Below are 20,322 nucleotides of genomic sequence, written 5' to 3' on the forward strand. Positions count from 1 at the left end.
TATTAGACATACAAAGAGCAACACTAGTCTTGGAAACAATTTCTTTTGAACAGGAAAAAACCACATTGTACTTGGGTGGGTGGGGTTTATACCTCTAGAACCCAGCATGTAGTCTAAGGACACAATCATACAGCAACCTCACTGAAGCTAAGCAGCTCTGGATCTGGTCAGTGCCTAGGTAGATGACTGCATGAGAGCTTTATTAGTCCAAAATGCTGCAGCTACATCGTTTAGTGGAAAACTTGGGAGATGCAGATGTTATAGCTGTGCTGAGGGAACTGCACTGGCTACCAATCAGCTACCAGGCCACGTTCCAGATGTTGTTAACATATAACGGTCTGAATGACTTGGGGCCAGTTTACCAGAAAGACCACCTGCCTCTACATATACCTGTAAGATCACTCAGACCATTTGGGGAAATTATATTTGTGGCACCCCACCCCACAGTATATCATAGGTCAGCGACACAAAAAGTGGCATTTTCTGCTGTTACCCCTGTATGGTGGAATGATCTTACCACTGCCTTGCATGAAGTAGCAACCACAAGTATTTTTTCAGATGTCTTGTGAAGACCAATCTTTTTGCCCAGGCTTTCCCTGACCTGTAAGATAGGACCCTGATTTATGTGTACGAGTCCCTGGAAATCTGTTTTACTTGTTTTATGTGCTTTATACTGCTGATTTACTGGCTTTAGGCTCTGTTCGTTTTAATGGATATTGTTTTTACATTGTACATAGGGAATTTTGAAATATTAAGTATTTTAGCATCAGTGCTATCAGATAAAAAAAAGGTAAAAGGTAAAGGACCTCTGGATGGTTAAGTCCAGTCAAAGGTGACTATGGGGTTGTGCCGTTCATCTCGCTTTCAGGCCGAGGGAGCTGGTGTTTGTCCACAGACAGCTTTCCGGGTCATGTGTCCAGCATGACTTCTGGTGCAACAGAACACTGACGGAAACCAGAGCACACAGAAACACCATTTACCTTCCCACAGCAGCAGTACCTATTTCTCTACTTGCACTGGTGTGCTTTTGAACTGCTAGGTTGGCAGGAGCTGGGACACAGCAACAGGAGCTCAACCCGTCATGGGGATTCAAACTGCTGACCTTCTGATCAGCAAGCCCAAGAGGCACAGTGGTTTAGACCACAGCACCACCCTTGTCCCCCCAAAATGCCAATACATACAGGTACATGCATACATACATACATACATACATACATACACACATACATACATACACTGTCTTGGGTTCCACAAAAGAAAGGAAAGATATAAATATAACAAGTAAATACATTTCCAGCTAGTTACAAAGCAACTTCACAACTGCATTACAAAACATTGTTTATTATAAACAGGTCAATTTAAAGGTTATAAAAAGCATTCACCAAGTAAGTCACCCAAGAAAACACAATTAGAACCTTGTTCTTTTTAGGCACAAAGTAAAGGAATCAGATCTGCACCATATCATGCATTCTTCCAACAAAATAAAACACCATCACTGACATTCTCGTAAGTGCACTTATATGAAAAAAATGACTGAGACTGGTTCACATACTGGTCATGTCATCTTAAAATTACAAACAAGATAGGCATACATAGTATAGCTTACAGCTGGGTTTTTTAAAAAACAACAATAGGTGATTTAGAAAATCACATTTACAACAAGCAAATGCATAACAGCGTGCAATACAAGATTACAGAGTGCTTCTGCTGAATTAATTCTTTGGTTTTGATCAAGTGCAAAAAGAGTGAAGGCTTCTATCATGGGACAGATTTGCAACCTAAAAAACCACCCTGCCATTCATAAAGGATGGGCACAATCTACTGGAAACCACCTACCAAAGCTCTACTACAACAACATGATTTTTAGATTGTGCCCATAGTTACATCCAAAAGTTCATTAAAGACGGCATTCTGCATAGCAAACAATTAAAAAAGGGATTGCTACTCAAAAAGTGCAAATATGGGTTCTTCATGGTGGGCTATATTTTTTGGAGTTCACATCAGCTTCTCAAACCAGTCAAAAATATGGTTGGATCCCCCAGCCCATTTGTGAAATCTTTGAGGGGCTAGAGGCTGAGATTATCTGACTAAAACAGAGAAAAGATAGCATTATGAAGGCAAAGAAAACCACTTCCTCTATCTTTATGGTTCCATAAATCAACATAATGCTAATGCAAAAGGAAGTGTGCCTACTACAAGCTTACAAAGCCATCCTACTAACATTGAGCAGTTGGTAAAAGGAATACAAATCAAGGAAGGGAGGACCATGGTAGTGATGTGATTTAGGCTATTTCTAGGGACAGTTCACACTACCAAATTGCTCCAATTGAACACAATCAAGAAAAGCTAGCATGAACTGGGTTATATAGTGGGGAACTGCAACCATCTCTGTGATAATGGTTGCTGAGAAGATGTACAGCCATGAATGATCATGGAAATAGTTGCCACCTTCCTGGATGTACAACAGCAGTAATCACTGACCTCTCTAGTCATGCAATGTCGTAAAGGAATTGGCCCCTACTGACTCATCCAATTGACCTTGGATTAGGTCCTTTGTATATGCTCAGAGGATAGGTTGTTCAAGAAAAGTATTGCCTCCCACACCACATCTACCTCTTAGAACTGGTGTTGGAAGCTTCAAAGACCAAAAAACCCAGATTATTCACTTTAGTGCAATTTTCCATGCCATCCTATCATGATCAAGTTTTATAAAAGAGAAAGAGAATAAGTAGAGATTGAAGAAACAGGTATGCTTCTATGATGGTGGGGAGCGTCTGCAATTGATGTGATTTTAATGACGTGTTCGACATGCAGCAGCAGTAAATATTAATTTCACGGATAACTGAAATATACTCTTAAACTGAGGATCCATTCAATAAGATGTTTGTGCTTTAAAAGATCTTGCAAGGAAGGCATGCAGGAAGAGTCTTCTCAGCAATATGTTCTTGCAGGCCCAACCTGACTGATAAGCTCAGTGCTTGCCATGCATTTCCTTACAGTCGTTCTACTGATTTAAGCTGTGATCCTAAATACCATTACTAGATAGCAAGTCCTACCAAACTTAAGAGTGACTTATTTCTAAGTAAATAGACTTGGGAATCCAGTGTTGGTAACTGGATGGCAAAGTTCTTTATTGCCATGGTGAACTGGTTTTTCTCAGCCAGTCTACTCAGTTATTTGATTTGGGTGCTGAGAAAAGACAGGGAGTTTTCCATTATCAGTTGTCTCCACTATTAAAAAAAGGAACAGCGTTCCATCAAGGAGGCCAGGTCTGACCTCCAGAAATACTAATGGAAAATTTGTGGTTGCCTGTAAGGCTGCACAAGTAATCCCACTCCTGCTCTTCTTTTGAATTGCGTTTTTCAACCTTCACATAATCAGCCGGTGTTACCAGCAGGAAAACACTGCACGTTCTTACTAGTAATACCTGCATAGGGCCAAAGACTTAATGGTTGAAACATTCCAAGACAAGGAAGAGATAATGAAGAATCAGTTTAAAACATTTAAAAAATAATAATTCTGAACCTGCACACTGTTCTTAAAAGGTGATATGGCTTTCCCTCAAGGCAAGTTTTCTGCAGCAATCAAACAAGGGCATCAAACAATGCTCTGGGCTTTTGGTACAAACATTTACAAGTTACATGGACAGTAGCCCAGAGCACTCAAAATGCCATGAGACACTTAAAATTTGCATTCATTTCTAACTGAAGTATTTGACCAATGCATACGATCTGCCGAGAACTTCTCCTGCCAAAGTCAGTCACGACTAAGTTCCCACTGAAAGAAAAACGAGACTTTTCCTAGCCGTGACTAATAGCTCCCAATGTTTTTAAAATGGGACTTAGTCAAGACTAAGTTGTTCCTTAATATTTTAAGTTAACAAGGGAATCTAATGTATTCAGGAAAAGCACTGTGGCATTCTGTTTGTCTCTGCATTGCTGCCTATGCCTTTTTAAAGTTCACCCAAAAAATAAAAAAAACTATATTTTAATAACCCAATTTCCCTATTGCAGAATATAAACACAAAGGAGAGTTATATTTTTGGTGTGTACAAGATGGGACAATCCACTGACCAACCAAATACAAATCCTAATAATGCAGAATCAGCTGCATAAAAATATATATTTAGCTCAGTAAAATATATTTTAGAAAAATCAGAAAATTACATTGACTAGAGATTCATTCTTTAAGATCTTCCATCACTCAGCTCAGCTAGCAATTGAATATTTCTTGATTGTTAAGATTTGGGAACCTGAGGTTGTCGGATTTGGTGTTTTTTTAAAAAGATACCTGGCTTACAGCTGTTTCAGGAAAGTGGGTCTTCTTCTGCTTCCTTGAAGAGATCCCCACAAGAACGGTGCGGTGAAGACTTGAATCCAATGGTAAACATGAATAAATTTAGCATCCAATGTGGTTTCATCAGGTGTGCATATTCTGTAATAAACTCTATTTTTCTTCCCTCCTTTCCTCTCATGCTATCCCCAAGTTCTCCTTCATCTTTTCATACACCACGTAACTGATGCTGACAGCAGGCAGCACTTTCATGAAGTTAGGGGCTATGCCCCTGTACAGTCCCAGGACCCCTTCCTTAGCAATAATCCTTTGGAATAGACCGACCATGGATAATTGAGGGCCACTTTCTACCATGGCTATGGAAGAGGTTAAAAAAAGGAGAAAGAAAGAGACATGTATTACTTAAAAGTATCATTTTAAAAGTATTCTAAAGTTAACAAAAAATAGAATGTGTTTTTCATGCACTCAATCCTTCGGTAGCATCAACATTCCAGAAAGAGGTTCACTGCCTCACATGCTTATTGTGTGAACCAGGCATTAGTCTTGAGCAGCTTTTGCCAACACGGTGTCCTCCAGATGTTTCAATTTACAGCTACCATCAGCTGTGGTCAGCACAGTTGTGCTGATTGGGGTTTATGAGAATTGTAGTCCAAAACGTACAGAGGGCCCTATGTTGGCAAAAGCTGGTCTGGTGTATTTTTAAAGGGTGGCTTAATTCTCAGAAGTAAAGTAATTGCTGATAGCAGATATACTAGAGAAGAACCTACTAAGAAAAAGAGGGAAATGTGGTCAAACCCTTAGTGGGCAATAGCACCTAAAGTATTAAAGCCTTGGTAGCTTCCTCAACAGGGACGCGGGTGGCGCTGTGGGTTAAACCACAAAGCCTAGGACTTGCTGATCAGAAGGTTGGTGGTTCGAATCCCCGCAACGGGGTGTGCTGCCGTTGCTCTGTCCCTGCTCCTGTCAACCTAGCAGTTTGAAAGCACATCAAAGTGCAAGTAGTTAAATAGGTACCGCTCTGGCAGGAAGGTAAACAGCGTTTCCGTGCGCTGCTCTGGTTCCCCAGAAGTGGCTTAGTCATGCTGGCCACATGACCTGGAAGCTGTACGCTGGCTCCCTTGGCCAATTAAGCGAGATGAGTGCCGCAACCCCAGAGTCGGTCACGACTGGACCTAATGGTCAGGGGTCCCTTTACCTTTACCTAGCTTGCTCAACACAGGTGAACAAGCTCCTATACCACAGACACCAACACTCACCTTGGGCCTGCATTCGAGTGCGGATGAGGGCAAGAGGATAACTGGCTAACTGGCCACATGTACTGGACGCGGTACCACATGCCAGCAATACAAGTACACCAGGGTTGGCAGAGTCTGTTGCATATTTTTCTAGCCAGTTCTTCTTCAAAGCCTGCCAAGAGAACATTGATGCAGTTAATTGAACTTTACCTAAAAAATAATAATAATAATGGCCAAGTATTCACATGAGAAACATGCCAGGCCAATTCCTAAACTCACTATCAGCATATTTTACAAGTGCATATTGGTCCATGAGAGGCGGGACCGACTCTCATCTCTTTCCAACCTGACAGCACAATCCTGACCATGTCCAGTCAAAGGTAAGTCCTACTGAATTCATCAAGCCTTACTCCTGGGTAAGTGGGGTTAAGGATTGCAGCCTAAATTAGTTGTAAGATTTTATAGTCATGCCTGCAGCATAATGAATGAAGTAATAAGGGGTTTCATAAGCACTGGGAAGCTATGGAACATGTTCATTATCACCTGTAAAAATAAAAAATCAGTTATGTAGATGGGAGAGAAATTAGACTTTAAGTACACTTGTTAGTGAAGCTGGTGCAGGTATTACAGAACAAGAAAGCACGACACCAGCTAATCAGAGTTGGCATAATAGATGGCTGACAGGTAGCAAATGCAGAAAAAGCAGTACAAAATTATTTCAGCATGAGGCATGCTTAAATGTGTTAAGATTAATGTATTGCAGTTATAATGAGAGGAGGCTGCTTTATAAATGGCAGCAGCTGTGGGGCTAAGTAACGTAGCATGAACCTCAGAAAGGCAGCAGTGTTAGAGAACTATTTCTAGTTAGTTTGTTTGCTAACACCTTAAAAACCTACACATTTACTGTGGTATGCTTATGTGGAGCAGACCTCATTTTGCAAAGTAGCTTTGTCAGGGTCTTGCTGTGCTAACAGCACTGTTCAAACCCTGTAAGTGTGGGTTTCACTGAGTTACCCAGGGCTAACAACAGCCAGGGTGTTTAGTATTGGTTTGTTTTCATTGTTCCTTATATAAACTGACATCTGATATTAATGGAGTTGAACAAGCAGTCTCCTACACCCATTCTCACCCAGTTAATCCCCCTCTACACTCTCCCAGCTGTTAAAACTTCCCAAACACCACCCCACTATTCCACACATCCTTCAACTTCCCCCACTTACCTTAATATCCCATGCACAAAATAGTCTCTTCCTCGGACCCCACTAAACGCAAACCCCAACCCTACATTGGCAGATACCGTGCCTGTGTGCATACACATGCACATGTTAGAAGGGTTTGTAAAAAGTCTAAGGACTGAAATACAGAACCCAAATATATACAAGATATACTTTCCTTATTTGGAAGCCACTAATCATCGTTTACCAGGATTCCATGTAAGCAGGAAACAATGGCTAACAATGGAAGATCTGATTTGTTTTGCCACTCAAGAAGGGACGAGTGAATTGGCAGTAAAGGAGATGCATGCACACAATTCATGTATAGCTTGGCTCATTAACCCAGAACGTGATCATGTGAACCTGGCTATAGTATTGACACCAAAAGGAGGAGAAATTACTTTTTGCAGTTAGACTCGCTAAATAACTCTGGTTCAGTGATTTCACTCTTTCATTACAAAATTAAAAATACATGATTTTGCCATGCTGAGATCTCTGCTTGCTGAAAAGTGGAAACAGCAAACGTTTAAACAGCTACTCAGCAGTCAATCTACATTGCACCCTATAGGCTCACTTGGATCACTGTGCAGGCCAATTGTTATCTCAGCAAATAATACTTGTTTGTCTGGTTTCCAGGCATATTAAACTGAGTTAAAATAGCTAGAAATAGCACCTGTTGCAATCCTTCCTGGATTGTGCTTCAAACTACAGGTGGGAGAGTGCATGTTTGAATGCTACCACACATTTTTTAAACTTCCTGAATACAGAAAACTAGCATGCCGGGGGGGGGGGGGGATTAAGCTAAAAAAATTCTTCCGGTTTGCCATATGCAAGGAGTCTTTAGATGAGGAATCCAGTCAGACATGCAGCCTCTCTGTTAAGAGTTCAGAAAGGACTGTATCACGTATTGTTCTGCACATCTGAATCAGTTCTTAGAAGGTTGTGGCAGAGAATGGTCACACACCAATAGACCTATGTCCCTGTAGGAACAGTCATTCAGAAGAAGATTTAAGATTTAATGCATATAATGAAGGTAACATCAGATTCAGGTGTAAATACATTTTTAAAATGTCTAATAGCCTGACTCCAGGATTCACTTGGCTAATTAATACCCAAGCAGTAGTGAAACAACAACTACACCAATGCAACATTGCAAATATACAAAATTATGCTGAAGGTTCAGTTATTAATTAGGTTATGTAACACACAAATATCTGGTTATGCTTGGCATCATCTGGCAAAGTATTCACTTGGGAGTCATCCTTCTAGGAATGTGTTGAGGTACTCCAGAGTAAATAGCTAGGAGAATGGAATCTAAGAGAGTGTTTTATTAATCACAATTTAATTCCATTTATATCCTGCCTTTTGTCCAATGAGCTCACGGTAGTACACACAGGGATTAGTCCACTTCGTCTACGCAACAACCAGATCAGTGAGGCAATACCTGGAACAAGGTAGCCAAATGAGCTTTGGCAGACATTGAGTTAAGCAGACATGCGAACCCGAGTCTCTTTCCCCAATCTAGGTCTAACATAACCATCTATTATACAATGCTCCTTCAGTTATATTGTCATGGGATATGCCAGTGAACTCCACTCACCTCATAAACAGCCAGATCTATGCCAGCATAAGGAATGATACCCAAAATATTGGGAATATAACCTTTGTAAAAAGCCTTCACGCCTTCTCCTTTTAAGATCTTCTTAGCACAGTCAAACATTCCAGAGTATTGCCCTGTTTTACCCACAGCCAGTCTGGTCTTTAATACCTAAGGTGGAGAAAAACTGTTGAAGTTAATCTAAATACTGCATTACTAAAATCTGCTATTCACTCCCTTTTATGTATGTATGCATGCATGCATGAACGAACCAGTGAGCGCAAGTGCAAGCGCGTGTACACACACACAGCTGTATCACCAGTCAAAGTTGGTAGAAGGCACTCCTAGCAGGGGTAGATTTAGGGCTGTGGAAGTGGTGTGCACACAATGGGCACTTAACCAAGAGCACTAAACTCAAAGCTTGGTAAATGAGGCACTGGGCTTTGAGAAGGAGGCGTGAGGCTCAGACAGGGTCCTGGTTTGTGCTTTTCCAGCTTTGGGAAGGAGGTGGGAGGGCCCTGGGACCCTGCCTGAGCCTTTGTCTCTCCTTCCCAAACCAAGGTACCTACTTACCCGCCTTTGGGAAGGGAGCGTGAGAACTGGGATGGGGGGAGTGCCTAATTTTGGGCTCACACAGGGCACCATAGTACCCAAGTCTGCCACTGCTCCTAGCCACTAAGGTTGCCTGGGGCCTCTGATAACAGAGATCCATTGCATACCAACTCGGACTAATGCTTCATCTTCTTGATCCTTCTTAATCTCACTAGGAAAACCTCCATGGTCTCAAGCAGGTGCCATTCCCAGTTCTGATACCCAAGATGAGCCTTCATGCATGTGAAGTGTGCATTCTGCCAATGATCTAGGATCGCTCTGCAGTAACAGGCTTAAAACAGCACTCACCTCGGTTCAAAGATTTGGAAATAATTTTTAAAGAAGTTTGCAGAATGCTGACCAAAGTGCTAACCACACTATCTACAAAAAGCCGCTTCTCAGAAAAAGGATAGATGGTGCACGTTCACAAACAGAGCAGTCAATCCAAAACTGACCTCCATAGGATAAATAGAAGTCTGTGCAGTCGCTCCAGCCAGGGAACCAGATATAAACCTTTCTGCAGTGCCGATCTTTCCCCCTTCATCAACGAACATCTTCTTATACTGAATATTAAAACACAGAATGATAGAAAGGGTTACGTTCTTCCCCATATAGTCACAAGCAGCTAACAGAACCGCTTAGCAGGATCAAGAACACAAGCCATGTTAGTTTGTGGGAGGAGTTGCTGGTCTACATGGCAAAGTCCTGCACATAGGCAGCTCACTGTCACCACAATAATGTCTCCATCCTTTGTGTAAATCTCTATGATGGGCTGCTGTTGAGATCTTTTTGACAACGCCAACCATCACCCAACTGAGGGCGAGAAAAGAAGCACTCCCAAGTGTCTCCTCCACAGTTACTATCCTGGAGATTTTTAATCTCTGTCTCTTAATGGGTGAAGACAGTTGTAACGTTTTTATAGCAGCACAACAAATCTCATGTTCTTCCAACTGAGCTATCTCAGCTCCGATTCCAGAAGTATGGATGAAAAACACTTTCCCTTTCCAGGACCAGGCTCTGAAGATGCCTGCTCTGTATGTTATAGTGAGGAGTGAGATTGCCTTGCTGGCACCTGTGATATCACTAAGCCACCTCCTTCGGCACTCCAGAGCAGTTTTGCAACTATTTTTAATCTGTATATATATGTGTGTGTGTGTGTGTGTGTGTGTGTGTGTGTGTGTGTACACACACACATACATACATACATACACACAAACACACCCAAACCACAAATAAATAAGACTGCAAATGCTTAAATGAAAAATGCACATGCCACTCTTTTTTATTATTATTTAAAATCCCATAAAAAAGAGTCGCCCACCTGAAGCAAAGCTGATGGCTGAATCAGCACCTGATTCACTGGTCTGTCATTTCAACTGAGAAACTGGGCTTACATCCTGACTAAGAGACCTGACAAGATTCTTTATTTCCATATTTCTTCCTCTCCGAACCTCAGCATTTTTCTAATTAATTTCTAGCTAACCGCCCCCACCCCATTTCGCAGGCAGAATCAGAATTGACTGACTACGGTCAAGCAATACGGACGTATGCAGCAATAGAGAACATGTAAATAAAAGCAGGTTAAAATTAAACTCTAAGATAGAAAACAGTAAATAATACAGATGTAAAGCCTTTGAAATATGTAGATTAAATCCTTAACCACCAATTTAAAATGTTTGTGTTAAAACATTGGCCATTAAATTCATTCAGAGCTTGTAGAAGACAGCGCTGCACAGACCAAGGAACTTTGCCGTCAATAGACATTGTTTTTTTATCTGACCCAGAATTACAAAACTCAAGACTTTTTCTCCCTCTTTTCAACATGTGTCAGAAAATATATTTTCAGTTTGTTTGTTGTTAAGATACCGTTGGGAAACACAGCATTTCTAGTTCAATTTTCAAGCCAGTGTAGTGAGTTGTACCCCAGGTTACTGCGCAAAGTTGAAATCCCCATTCAGGCATGAGACATGCAGGATGAGCCCCAAGCAAGTCACTCTCAACTGAACTGACTTTGTAATATTGTCACACAGATAAAATGGGTCTATTCTGTGTGTGTGTGTCATCTTGCATGACTTGGAGGAAGGGCAGGATATCTACGTGACTTTTTAAAGCACGTTTTTATGATTTAGCTTTCAGAAGTTTGCGATTCAAGGGGAACACTGGTAAAAGGAGGAGGAGGAGGAGAGCTAAAGTTCCATCTCAGGAGGCACTTTCTCCTGCAGGAGGATTAGGATGTTATATAACCTACTAAAGCTGATTCAGAGGTAAATATAACACTGAAATCCATGTTGAGGCCCATCTTACTACAGCTCAGTTAATTCTGACCTTAGAAGAATCCTGGCCGTGAAGTGCAGGATGGGTTAATCAACATTTTGCCATACAAATGCTGACATAGAGCTGAGGTGACAAGGCTGAAACCCAGCATGTGGTGGTGAACGTTTTAAAGCGCCTTTGAAATCAAATTTAAATCACTCAAGATTTTTTCTTTCTCAGAGGTAAGAAAGAAAAATAAAACAACTTCATACATTGCACAAACGGAACTTCTTGTGTGCTCAGCTGGCTTTCCTTCATTTCATGCCAATCACTGTCATTTAACATCTTACCCGTTCATACGCCCAGAACTTAATAGCTGTTTCAGGTGCAATTTTAACAACATTGACACCATTTCCTCTCCAGAGTGAACGGACGCCTCCTTCTTTAACCATCTGCTGCAAGCCACCTTTTATGTTCATTTTGCCCTTTGAGCCATGGACCTTTAGCAAAGAAAGAGAAAACATAATTGTTTGATACACATAGAAAGCTGAATTGACAGTATAACACTTCTTTTCTTTCTAAACAGAAATAAAGTGTGCAAAACCTTTAAGGAGGGAGCCATTCCAAATTCTATGCTAGCTGTTAATTTTATTGGCTTACACCTGAAACACAGGTTAAGGCCTAAACAACATGTTAAGCAAAGTCAAATTCCTCTGCATTTTTAAAATCCCGAATCAGCCTGGGGCAAGCTGTATCTTAAATAGTGAAGGAAAAGAAGGAAAAGCTGTCTAACCCTTTCCCTTCCTGTACTTTTTCAGTTCAAAGCTGTCCTCTTTAAAACAGTTTCTCAGTTGGAAGGTAGAACTTTCACCCTACAGATCAAAACATAGCTGGTGAGGAGGGAGATTTTGAGGAGGAAATGGCTGGCAGGGAAAGGATTAACCAAACCTGTCCTCATTCCACTAATATACAGCCTGAGCTGCTTTCAGTTAAAAACCAAGAACAAAACGCTACTATAATATATGATCTGAGACTAAGGAAGTTCAAAAATAAATACAACTGCTTGCCCATAAAAATACACTGCAGCTATTACATTGCCTCCAAATGTGATTTTTTTTTTTTTTAACAGATTGCATTCTACAATGCCAAGTCTTCTTGGCATTACATGTGATGAGGACATGCACTGCTTACATGATTTTACTCAACAGATCTAGCAGTCAAGTAATGGCACTGCATTTAGGGCCAGATCCAATGTTGCAGTTCCGGGGGATTCTCCAGAACACATTTAGGGGGTGGGGGGGAGGAAGGAAACAGAAGTTCTGTTTTGCTAGCAGAACAGAAACAACCTGTAGAGAATCAGCAGCAAGATGCGTCCAACATCCTAATGCTGAACTGAGAAGAAAAGATTCCAGACCCAGACCTAAAGCTGCAATCCTATCACACTTACCTACTCTAGTCAATGAGGCTTATCTTTGAGCAGACACATACAGGCTTGCACTGAAAGCCCCAGTCAATTATTAAGTCCTTCCTGCATATATTCATGTTATATTTTAGTTAACAACCCATTGCAACAAATGCATTTCCCATTTACATAATGACTAGCACTCGTGGGCTCTCTAAAAATAGGTTCCTATAAATAACCTCTTTATACATGGAGCTTCTCTCAAAAACAGCTGGTATCTTGTGATTCAATTTTATTTCTTAGGAAGGGCAACAGAAGATTCCCAATAGGCCAAAGAGGCACAAAACTTGTCAGCCCTGTCCCAGAAGGCTTTGCGTTTACAGGACTCAAACAGCAGCACACAGGGCAAATTATTATGGGAAGAGCAGGCACTTCCCCAAATCTTTTTTGCTTCAACATGGCGGCCTGCTCTTCAAAATTAAAAATTGCACCAGCTGTGTTCAACCCTTTGGGCACAGCATGTCTGGATATGGATCCTGGGGGCTAGGCTTTAAAGTAATGCACCTGCATCATGACTTTAAGGCGGTCCAGTGGCGCTGTTCCTGTTCGAGATACTGCACCAGCAACCCCTCCTGACAAAAGCTGTCTCCACCACTGCCCAGTCTTTTTCTCCTCTTCTGTGAATTCGTCTGGGATAGTCAAACTGTCTCCAATGTCCAATACCTGTTAAGATGCAAAGCAAAAGAGTTAGATCAACATCCAACAGCCTTGCCTTTCAACAAAGAGCCCTCATGGTTACAGAACTCACATGAGGGCAATTCCAAGCAGAAGAGAAAGGAAGCATACGTATTTTTTCCTGACTACATCTGAAACCGTGCAGTCTAAAAACCCACCATTTCAAAAACCGCGCCATCATCGTTAAAAATGATAGTAAATTTCTGCCTCGTATACTTCTGTAAAAGAGACATGGCATGGGGATGAACGACGCTTTCCAGACACAGTGCTGAAATCCTAATGGCTACAAAGCACAGTTCGACTTTCTTCCCGGCAGCTCTTAAGGATTACCAAGATTAACCTTTTGACAACTTCCTAAAAAGATTATCAGCCCAGTTACTTGTAATTCATCCAAGTATTTTTATCTCCGTTGAATTATTATGTTATTTTTTAAAAATAAAATAAAAGACACCCATCTTGCTTTGCAAGATAATCAGTTTGGCAAATCTATGATTAGTTCGCCCCCCTTCCACCAGATTGCATGATTCAAATATAGTTTATTGGTGTTTTTACATTTATAAAAAAACAATCCTTTCTATTTCAGCAGCAGATTAAGCAAGTTGTCCTATGCCTATTTACAGAACTTGATTACCAGTACTTTTTCTTTTTTTAAAACACCACATTGTTCTCTTTCTTATTGTAATGCAAACTGCTTTTTGACCATCTGTGGTGTTTATATTCAAAATAAACCTTAGCCTGGAGGCCTCCAGATTTTCTTCACTCCCTGCTTTAAACAATGCAGTAGCGCTGGTTTTTCCCCATAGGATGCTGCTACAACATTAAAAGTTATGCAACCACATGAACACAGCCAGTTTGCACAAGTTCTTATCGTGGAATTGTTACTGATATGAAACAGTTGAGTTGTGAAGACCAGGGCAATGGTTGTGTGCTTTGAAAAGCTGCAGAATTCTATGGGATGAACCAACAGGAAATTTGCTACTATGGTGGCCATTCTCATGGTTAAAAGGGATGAATCTTTGATAAAATTACTGAAGAAAAAAAGACAACAATTTTCTATGTAAGTAGTTTAAATATAGACTTTCCTCTTCATAATTCACTAACTAGCTTACATTTTGGCACCATGATCTATATAAAAATCTATTTTATGATATAATTCATCAGGCTTCAAAAGACATCTCCAATAAACTGAAGTTGTAATGGGCTTATAATGTACATATGCTTTTAAGACGTATTTAAGCTACAGTCATAGTCTATCAATAATACTGGTATTTTAATTTTAAATATCAATATTCTCTCAGATTTTACTCATCTTTTAGACACCCTGTCAATTCAAAATGCAGCTGCTCTTAAACTCTGATTCTAACTCTATCAGAAATGGGATGAAATCAAACAGAATTCAGCTTGAGAGCCACGCTTTTTAACAGTGAATTACAAACTGAGAATCCAGAATTCAAAATGGAAATGTGCATTTACATTTGCAAGAGTTTATTATAAACAAACCTATTTTCAAGACTCTTTGGATTACTAGCTAAACCTTTTCTCATCAGTATTCCAAACCCAAGCACCCGCTTCTGTACAAGGTTTGGCATATTCTAAGAATAATTCTTCTATGCTCTTCAAAAAGAGGGTTACTGCCACCAGCCCCAAACTCTCTATATTTTGAGCCTCCTCCAAAATAGGAGACCTCGTTAGAAGGATGTTCTAAAATAAACATATTTACCAAGTAACCAGTTTCACTGACTTCAATGGGATTCCCCCCCCCTACAATAAGCATACATAGAGCCATAATCTTGCAGCTTGAGGGTTACAGTAGCAGCCTGAGACTGGTGTGACCAAAGCATACCCCCAACACGCACTTCCGTTAACGCAACTCATTAGTAAATCCTGCTCAAATTTGTCTGCACTATGACTACCATAAAAAATGTAATGCATACTCACTGTAGAATGTTTCCAGTATCGAATGATTCCTTGAATGTCTGTAGCGGGATTAAATAAGAAATGGTCCCGCCATTCATTCCAGTCCACTGACATTGTCCCGTCAGCATCTATGCTAAAAATCAAAATATAATCAGAATTCTATGCAATATTCAAAACAAACCAACTTCTAGCCATGCATTGTGAAGCTTTGGTTTGTTAAATCAACTGGAGTTTTTTATGAACCACAGCTCCTGGTTCACGTACAATGATAACTTAAGCTTCTAGTGGTATTAAGTGAGTTTACACTTTGTATATTTGTGTACAAAAGGATGAGGCTTACTTGGGCTTGTTCCAGCTTCAGCATGTCAGGATAAACCATAGTATAGTGTGCAAAGATGGCCACAGAGAAGCCATGGTTTAGCTTGTCAGCCTAAGTTATGCTTCTAGAAAATAGTGTAAAAGATTATATCAGCAAGACTCACTTGTCACCAAGCAAAGAGAGAGGCTGGGAAATAGTTACATATCCCAGTGGGATGAGACTTCAGCAGCAGGGAGGTGGCCTCAATGCTACTCAATTTAAAATAATAGCAGGTGCTAACCTTTGTAGAATCTTCGTTGCTTGTTTTTCTGAAATATCTATACCCAAGATCTTGAGGGACTGAACAATTTCTGAGGCATCAATTACTCCTGAATAAGAGGGAGGGAGAAAAAAGACAAATGAGCTGAAGGGCTCTGTAGCTCCAGGTCACTTGACTTGGACCTTACAGACTTTTAAATATTTGCATGTTATTACAGATAGTCAAGAGAAGAGCACCAGGGATTTAGAAATGGGGAGTTGGTCAGTATACAAACAAACAATATAAGGATGTACGCCAGAAAAAGAGCATCAAAAATACTAGGTACAAGGTCCAGGTAGATGGACCAATGTCTGACTCTGTATAAAGCAGTTTCCTATGTTCCTATGTGGAGAAGTTGGTTCAGAGCAGACAGCAAACTGCAGTTACTTGGAAAAAGCTGGTTCATATATTGGTTTATTACATATGACTTTCCAAACCAGCTCATTGACAGTTTTCATTCTTTAATATAAATCTATTGAAAATGTTACTTATATATTGTATTATGACACTTTCTTGTTTATGTCATGTTTACATTTTTAATGCTGATCTCTTAACATAATTACGTAATTAATGCTTACATTTTATTTCTATGTTGCACTCAGAATTTTTGATTGACTTGAAAGAAATAGACTCCTTTGTGTATCTTAACACAACAGATATGGTGGAAAATTGGATCCTACCATCATTGTTTTTGTCCAGACTTTTAAAAGCTAATTTCATTTTCTTCTCATGGTCTTTAAGATAGCATGTAAATTCTTCAAAGTCCAGCCGGCCATCTTGGTTAGTATCTCCAGCTCTGAAAATTTTCTGTTAAAAAAAAAAAAGCACATTGAAGAAGAATTAGTAATGGTGCTTATAGTATTTCAAAAACGCATTCCAAAAGAGAGGTGTCTCCTTTTCTGCACAAATCATTTCTGCACTTTTAGTTAATAGAATTACATACATTTCGTGGAAATGTGGGCAATTAAGTGCAATACAGTAATTAATTTAGCTAAACAGTGTTCTCTTCTTGGATGTAGTGTATGGAATCTTACCACTGAAGCATTACAAAAGTAGCATTCCAGCCTGCAGTGATGCATCCTCACATCCTATTTAACTGGAATAACACTTTCTGCCTGTATCTTTTCAGAGGAACTGCTCCAAATGTATTCTGATGTGTTTTACCATGGAGGGAGACCCAATACCTTGCTTGCATTCTGCATCTGTTTGTCCCTGCCCAATTCCCTGATAGCCTTCTATCTACTGGGCTATGTAACGTTATTAGAGCGTTATGAGAAACATGAGACTGTGGTTTCTAATGTCCGACATTTTATTTTACTTTGTATTTTGCTGGAAGCAAATGGGAAGGGTATAAACAATAAAATTATTGTTGTTGTTATTATCTCATACACAAGAGGAAAAAGCAGCCGAAAGGCAATGCAAAGCTGAGCTGTTCTGTCTTGATAGCTGATAATAATGTTCTCCGCCTCTGGCAACTCTGGTGGAATGCTTGTGCTAAAGAATAAATGGGCAAAAATCTAACATGAAAAAGAACACCATTTCAGCCTCCCAGCATACTCTGCTGCCTACCTCTCAATAGAATCGGGCTGCAAGAAAATTTCTAAATGATTCAAAAAATAAGCAGGCCTAGATATGGTCTCTACTTAAATGTAGCAGTGCCTGGAAAGGAGCTCGGGCAATGCTCTGACTTTCTTTCTTGGAAAAGTACTTATTTAGCAAAATTTAACCTTAAATATTATACCATGTAAACAAAACAACAAAATTTATTAAATATGAAGAAGTAGGTCATGTTCAGAAGTTAATTGGCAGCAGGCCGCAGATATCCACAAGAGAATACCTCTTCACACAACTATGTCTTATGGAATGCACTGCCAATTTAAGTGGCAATCGCCACTAGCTTAAATGGCTAACCCCATACACCAGGCCTCCTCAAACTCGGCCCTCCAGACGTTTTGAGACTACAATTCCCATCATCCCTGACCACTGGTCCTGCTAGCTAGGGATCATAGGAGTTGTAGGCAAAAAACATCTGGAGGGCCAAGTTTGAGGAAGCCTGCCATACACAGATAGCTTTAATGCAGTCATTACTACCTATGCAGCTAGCTGTAATACATGAATTGCTTAAAATAATATGCAGAGAATGTTATTGTTTCCATAAATATGAGCTGCTGCTTCGTGTTAATAAGCCACAAAAGCAAACCCTAAAACAGGTTCAAATGCCAGTATTAATTACCCTAATGAGATATTTAGGCTACCTTAACGACATACAAATATGTGCAACTAATCACAGTGGCATCAGGAATTCTATTTTATGAAGAACATCACTGAACAATGACTTAGAGGTACATAACAAAGATTAACCCCCTGCCCCCAAAAAAGTATTGATCATTTTAAGGTTTATTGGTTCGGGTCTCATTCCAGTTGGTTGTGAGCATCTATGTGTAATGTATTTATGTGCTTTAAAACAGAAATATCTTCTACATGGGCATAAATATCTAGATTCAACCTTCCTTCCCAGACATACATACATGTATACTCAAGTAGCTTGTGCACTTGTTGCTATTATACTAACCATGAGTATACTGCAGATACATTTTTGTCAAGGCCAGTACAACAGGTTTTCTAACACAAGTTCTAGGAATGCAAAATTCATAGCGATTATGCAGTTCAAAGCAACTGTCTTCCCTAAAGAAACAGGTCCATCTCACCGTAAGGCAGGAGGCCAGGGCATTGAAGGGCAGCAAATTGTTATTTACTTCATTCTTTATTATTATAGTCTCACCACTATGTGGGAACAGCATTTGGTTTTTCTGCCTCAAGCAGAACGCATTGGACCATCATTAGTGCTGTCACCCCTGTCTGTACGTGGCTCCTGAAACATGAGAACATAAATGCTCTCCCACAGATGATTCTGGCAGGCATGTTCTTTTTATTCTTAGATCAGTAGCCTGTCACATAGAGTACCTGCATATGTATTGTGTAAAATTGCCACAACACAAGTGTCCAAAGTAGCTTACAGGAATGATTGAAAAATAAATAAAAATGAAATAAAAAAATAGAGTAATGGGAACAAATTAAAACAAGTCAACAAGAACATCAACTTCATAGAATTTGCTGGAGGCGGGGGATAAATCTTCACAGCATTGCAAAAGTCCTGGAGGAAGGAGGGCAGGGGGACATTCCAGGGGAAAGTTCCTGGCCCCAAATGTAAAAATGGCAAAAACCACACTCATCAGCCACCACCAAAGAGATACTTTTAGGAATATGGGAGGAGGTAAAGGTAAAGGGACCCCTGGCCATTAGGTCCAGTCGTGGCCGACTGGGGTTGCGGGGCTCATCTCACTTTATTGGCCGAGGGAGCCGGCGTACAGCTTCCAGGTCATGTGGCCAGCATGAGTAAGCCGCTTCTGGCAAACCAGAGCAGCGCACAGAAATGCCGTTTACCTTTCCGCTGGAGCGGTACCTATTTATCTACTTGCACTTTGACTTGCTTTCGAACTGCTAGGTGCGCAGGAGCTGGGACCGAACAGGAGCTCACCCCGTTGCGGGGATTCGAACCACCGACCTTCTGATTGAGAAGTCCTAGGCTCTGTGGTTTAACCCACAGCGCCGCCCGCGTCCCATGGGAGGAGGTAGTACCAGTCTATTAAGGGCTTTTAATGTCCTTCCTAAATATCCTGAGGAGCGTGAGGCAACAGCAGCGGATTTAAGGCAGTGTGGGTGGTTCCCCTGCAAGCCGGCGGGGTGTAAAATAATCATCATCCTCATCATCATCATCTCTATATTTCCACAGGTACCTACTCAAAGTTTGGCCCTGGTCAGATGGGTGTTTGAGTTGCCACAACTGTGATGTAGTGCACTTGACAACATGCACAGAACGGAAGGCAAGAGGGAGAAGAGCACAAAAATAAGAAATATTGGGCAAGGGGCAAATTATGTCCTTGCTCAGGGTGCTATATTAGCAAAGTCCACCCCTGGAGGCGTCTACCTTGAGTGCAAAGCAGTTTAAGCCCTTACCCTTAGGTCTGATGCCCCATCACCAGTGTTGAAAACAACTCTTGGTCCAGTTGACTCCCACATGTGTACACATGTGTACCTTAGACAGCAAATTACCTTAGGCAGTGCAGATGCTCAGAACTGTAACCTTCTTACCACGGCATAACCTCAATGTGGTAATTTTGTGGCACTGCAATCAATTTAGTTCATGTTGTAACTTCTGCTCCAATGGGCCTCGAGCCACACAGGCCTATTCAGATGCCGACCAGATAGGCCCTTAGTCATGAATGGCAAACGGATATAGTATTTTAGGTCAATAGTCCATGCTGCACTGACTCAGGCAGGCTGGAATGTAGAAAAGGAAGTTCCTTCTTCCAGAAAAGAGGTGGTTTTAAAATCGAATAAATAATAATAAAAAACAGTAATTTACTATTTGCACTATTTTGCCTCATCAAACCACTCGGTTAAACCC

The 20,322-nt window shown here is 40.6% G+C and overlaps 1 protein-coding gene and 1 long non-coding RNA gene across 3 annotated transcripts; one reads left to right on the top strand and one right to left on the bottom strand.

Moving 5' to 3' along the window:
• Nucleotides 1–1,321: 1,321 nt before the first annotated feature.
• Nucleotides 1,322–20,097, bottom strand: SLC25A24 (solute carrier family 25 member 24). 2 transcript variants are annotated; one of them, XM_083745834.1, is made up of 10 exons: nt 19,968–20,097; nt 16,535–16,661; nt 15,837–15,924; nt 15,259–15,370; nt 13,150–13,308; nt 11,534–11,683; nt 9,386–9,493; nt 8,343–8,510; nt 5,550–5,700; nt 1,322–4,649 (listed from the first exon to the last, which is right to left on the bottom strand). In XM_083745834.1, exons 2-10 carry the CDS (start codon nt 16,572–16,574, stop codon nt 4,471–4,473), a joined length of 1,155 nt encoding a protein of 384 aa, XP_083601960.1. In that variant the 5' UTR covers nt 16,575–16,661; nt 19,968–20,097; the 3' UTR covers nt 1,322–4,470. The 2 variants fall into 2 exon arrangements, with proteins under 2 accessions (XP_083601960.1, XP_083601959.1); XM_083745833.1 differs by lacking the exon at nt 19,968–20,097 and adding an exon at nt 16,889–16,948.
• LOC310847763 lies at nt 10,423–19,902 on the top strand. Its single transcript, XR_014566004.1, has 3 exons — nt 10,423–11,194; nt 16,986–19,128; nt 19,487–19,902. It is a non-coding gene; the product is annotated as an uncharacterized lncRNA (long non-coding RNA).
• Nucleotides 20,098–20,322: the final 225 nt, after the last annotated feature.

Source organism: Podarcis gaigeae, assembly GCF_964106915.1.
Source record: "Podarcis gaigeae genome assembly, chromosome: 6".
Classification (NCBI taxonomy): domain Eukaryota; kingdom Metazoa; phylum Chordata; class Lepidosauria; order Squamata; family Lacertidae; genus Podarcis; species Podarcis gaigeae.

Excerpts from the sequence above, each read along its gene's own strand:
- SLC25A24 (XM_083745833.1), bottom strand. The coding sequence starts at position 16,933 with ATGCATCACTGCAGGCTGGAATGCTACTTTTGTAATGCTTCAGTG. Across the intron at positions 16,662-16,888 it reads ACTTTTGTAATGCTTCAGTG|AAAATTTTCAGAGCTGGAGA; the intron begins GTAAGATTCCAT and ends TTTTTTTAACAG. Across the intron at positions 13,309-15,258 it reads GATACTGGAAACATTCTACA|GTATTGGACATTGGAGACAG; the intron begins GTGAGTATGCAT and ends GCATCTTAACAG.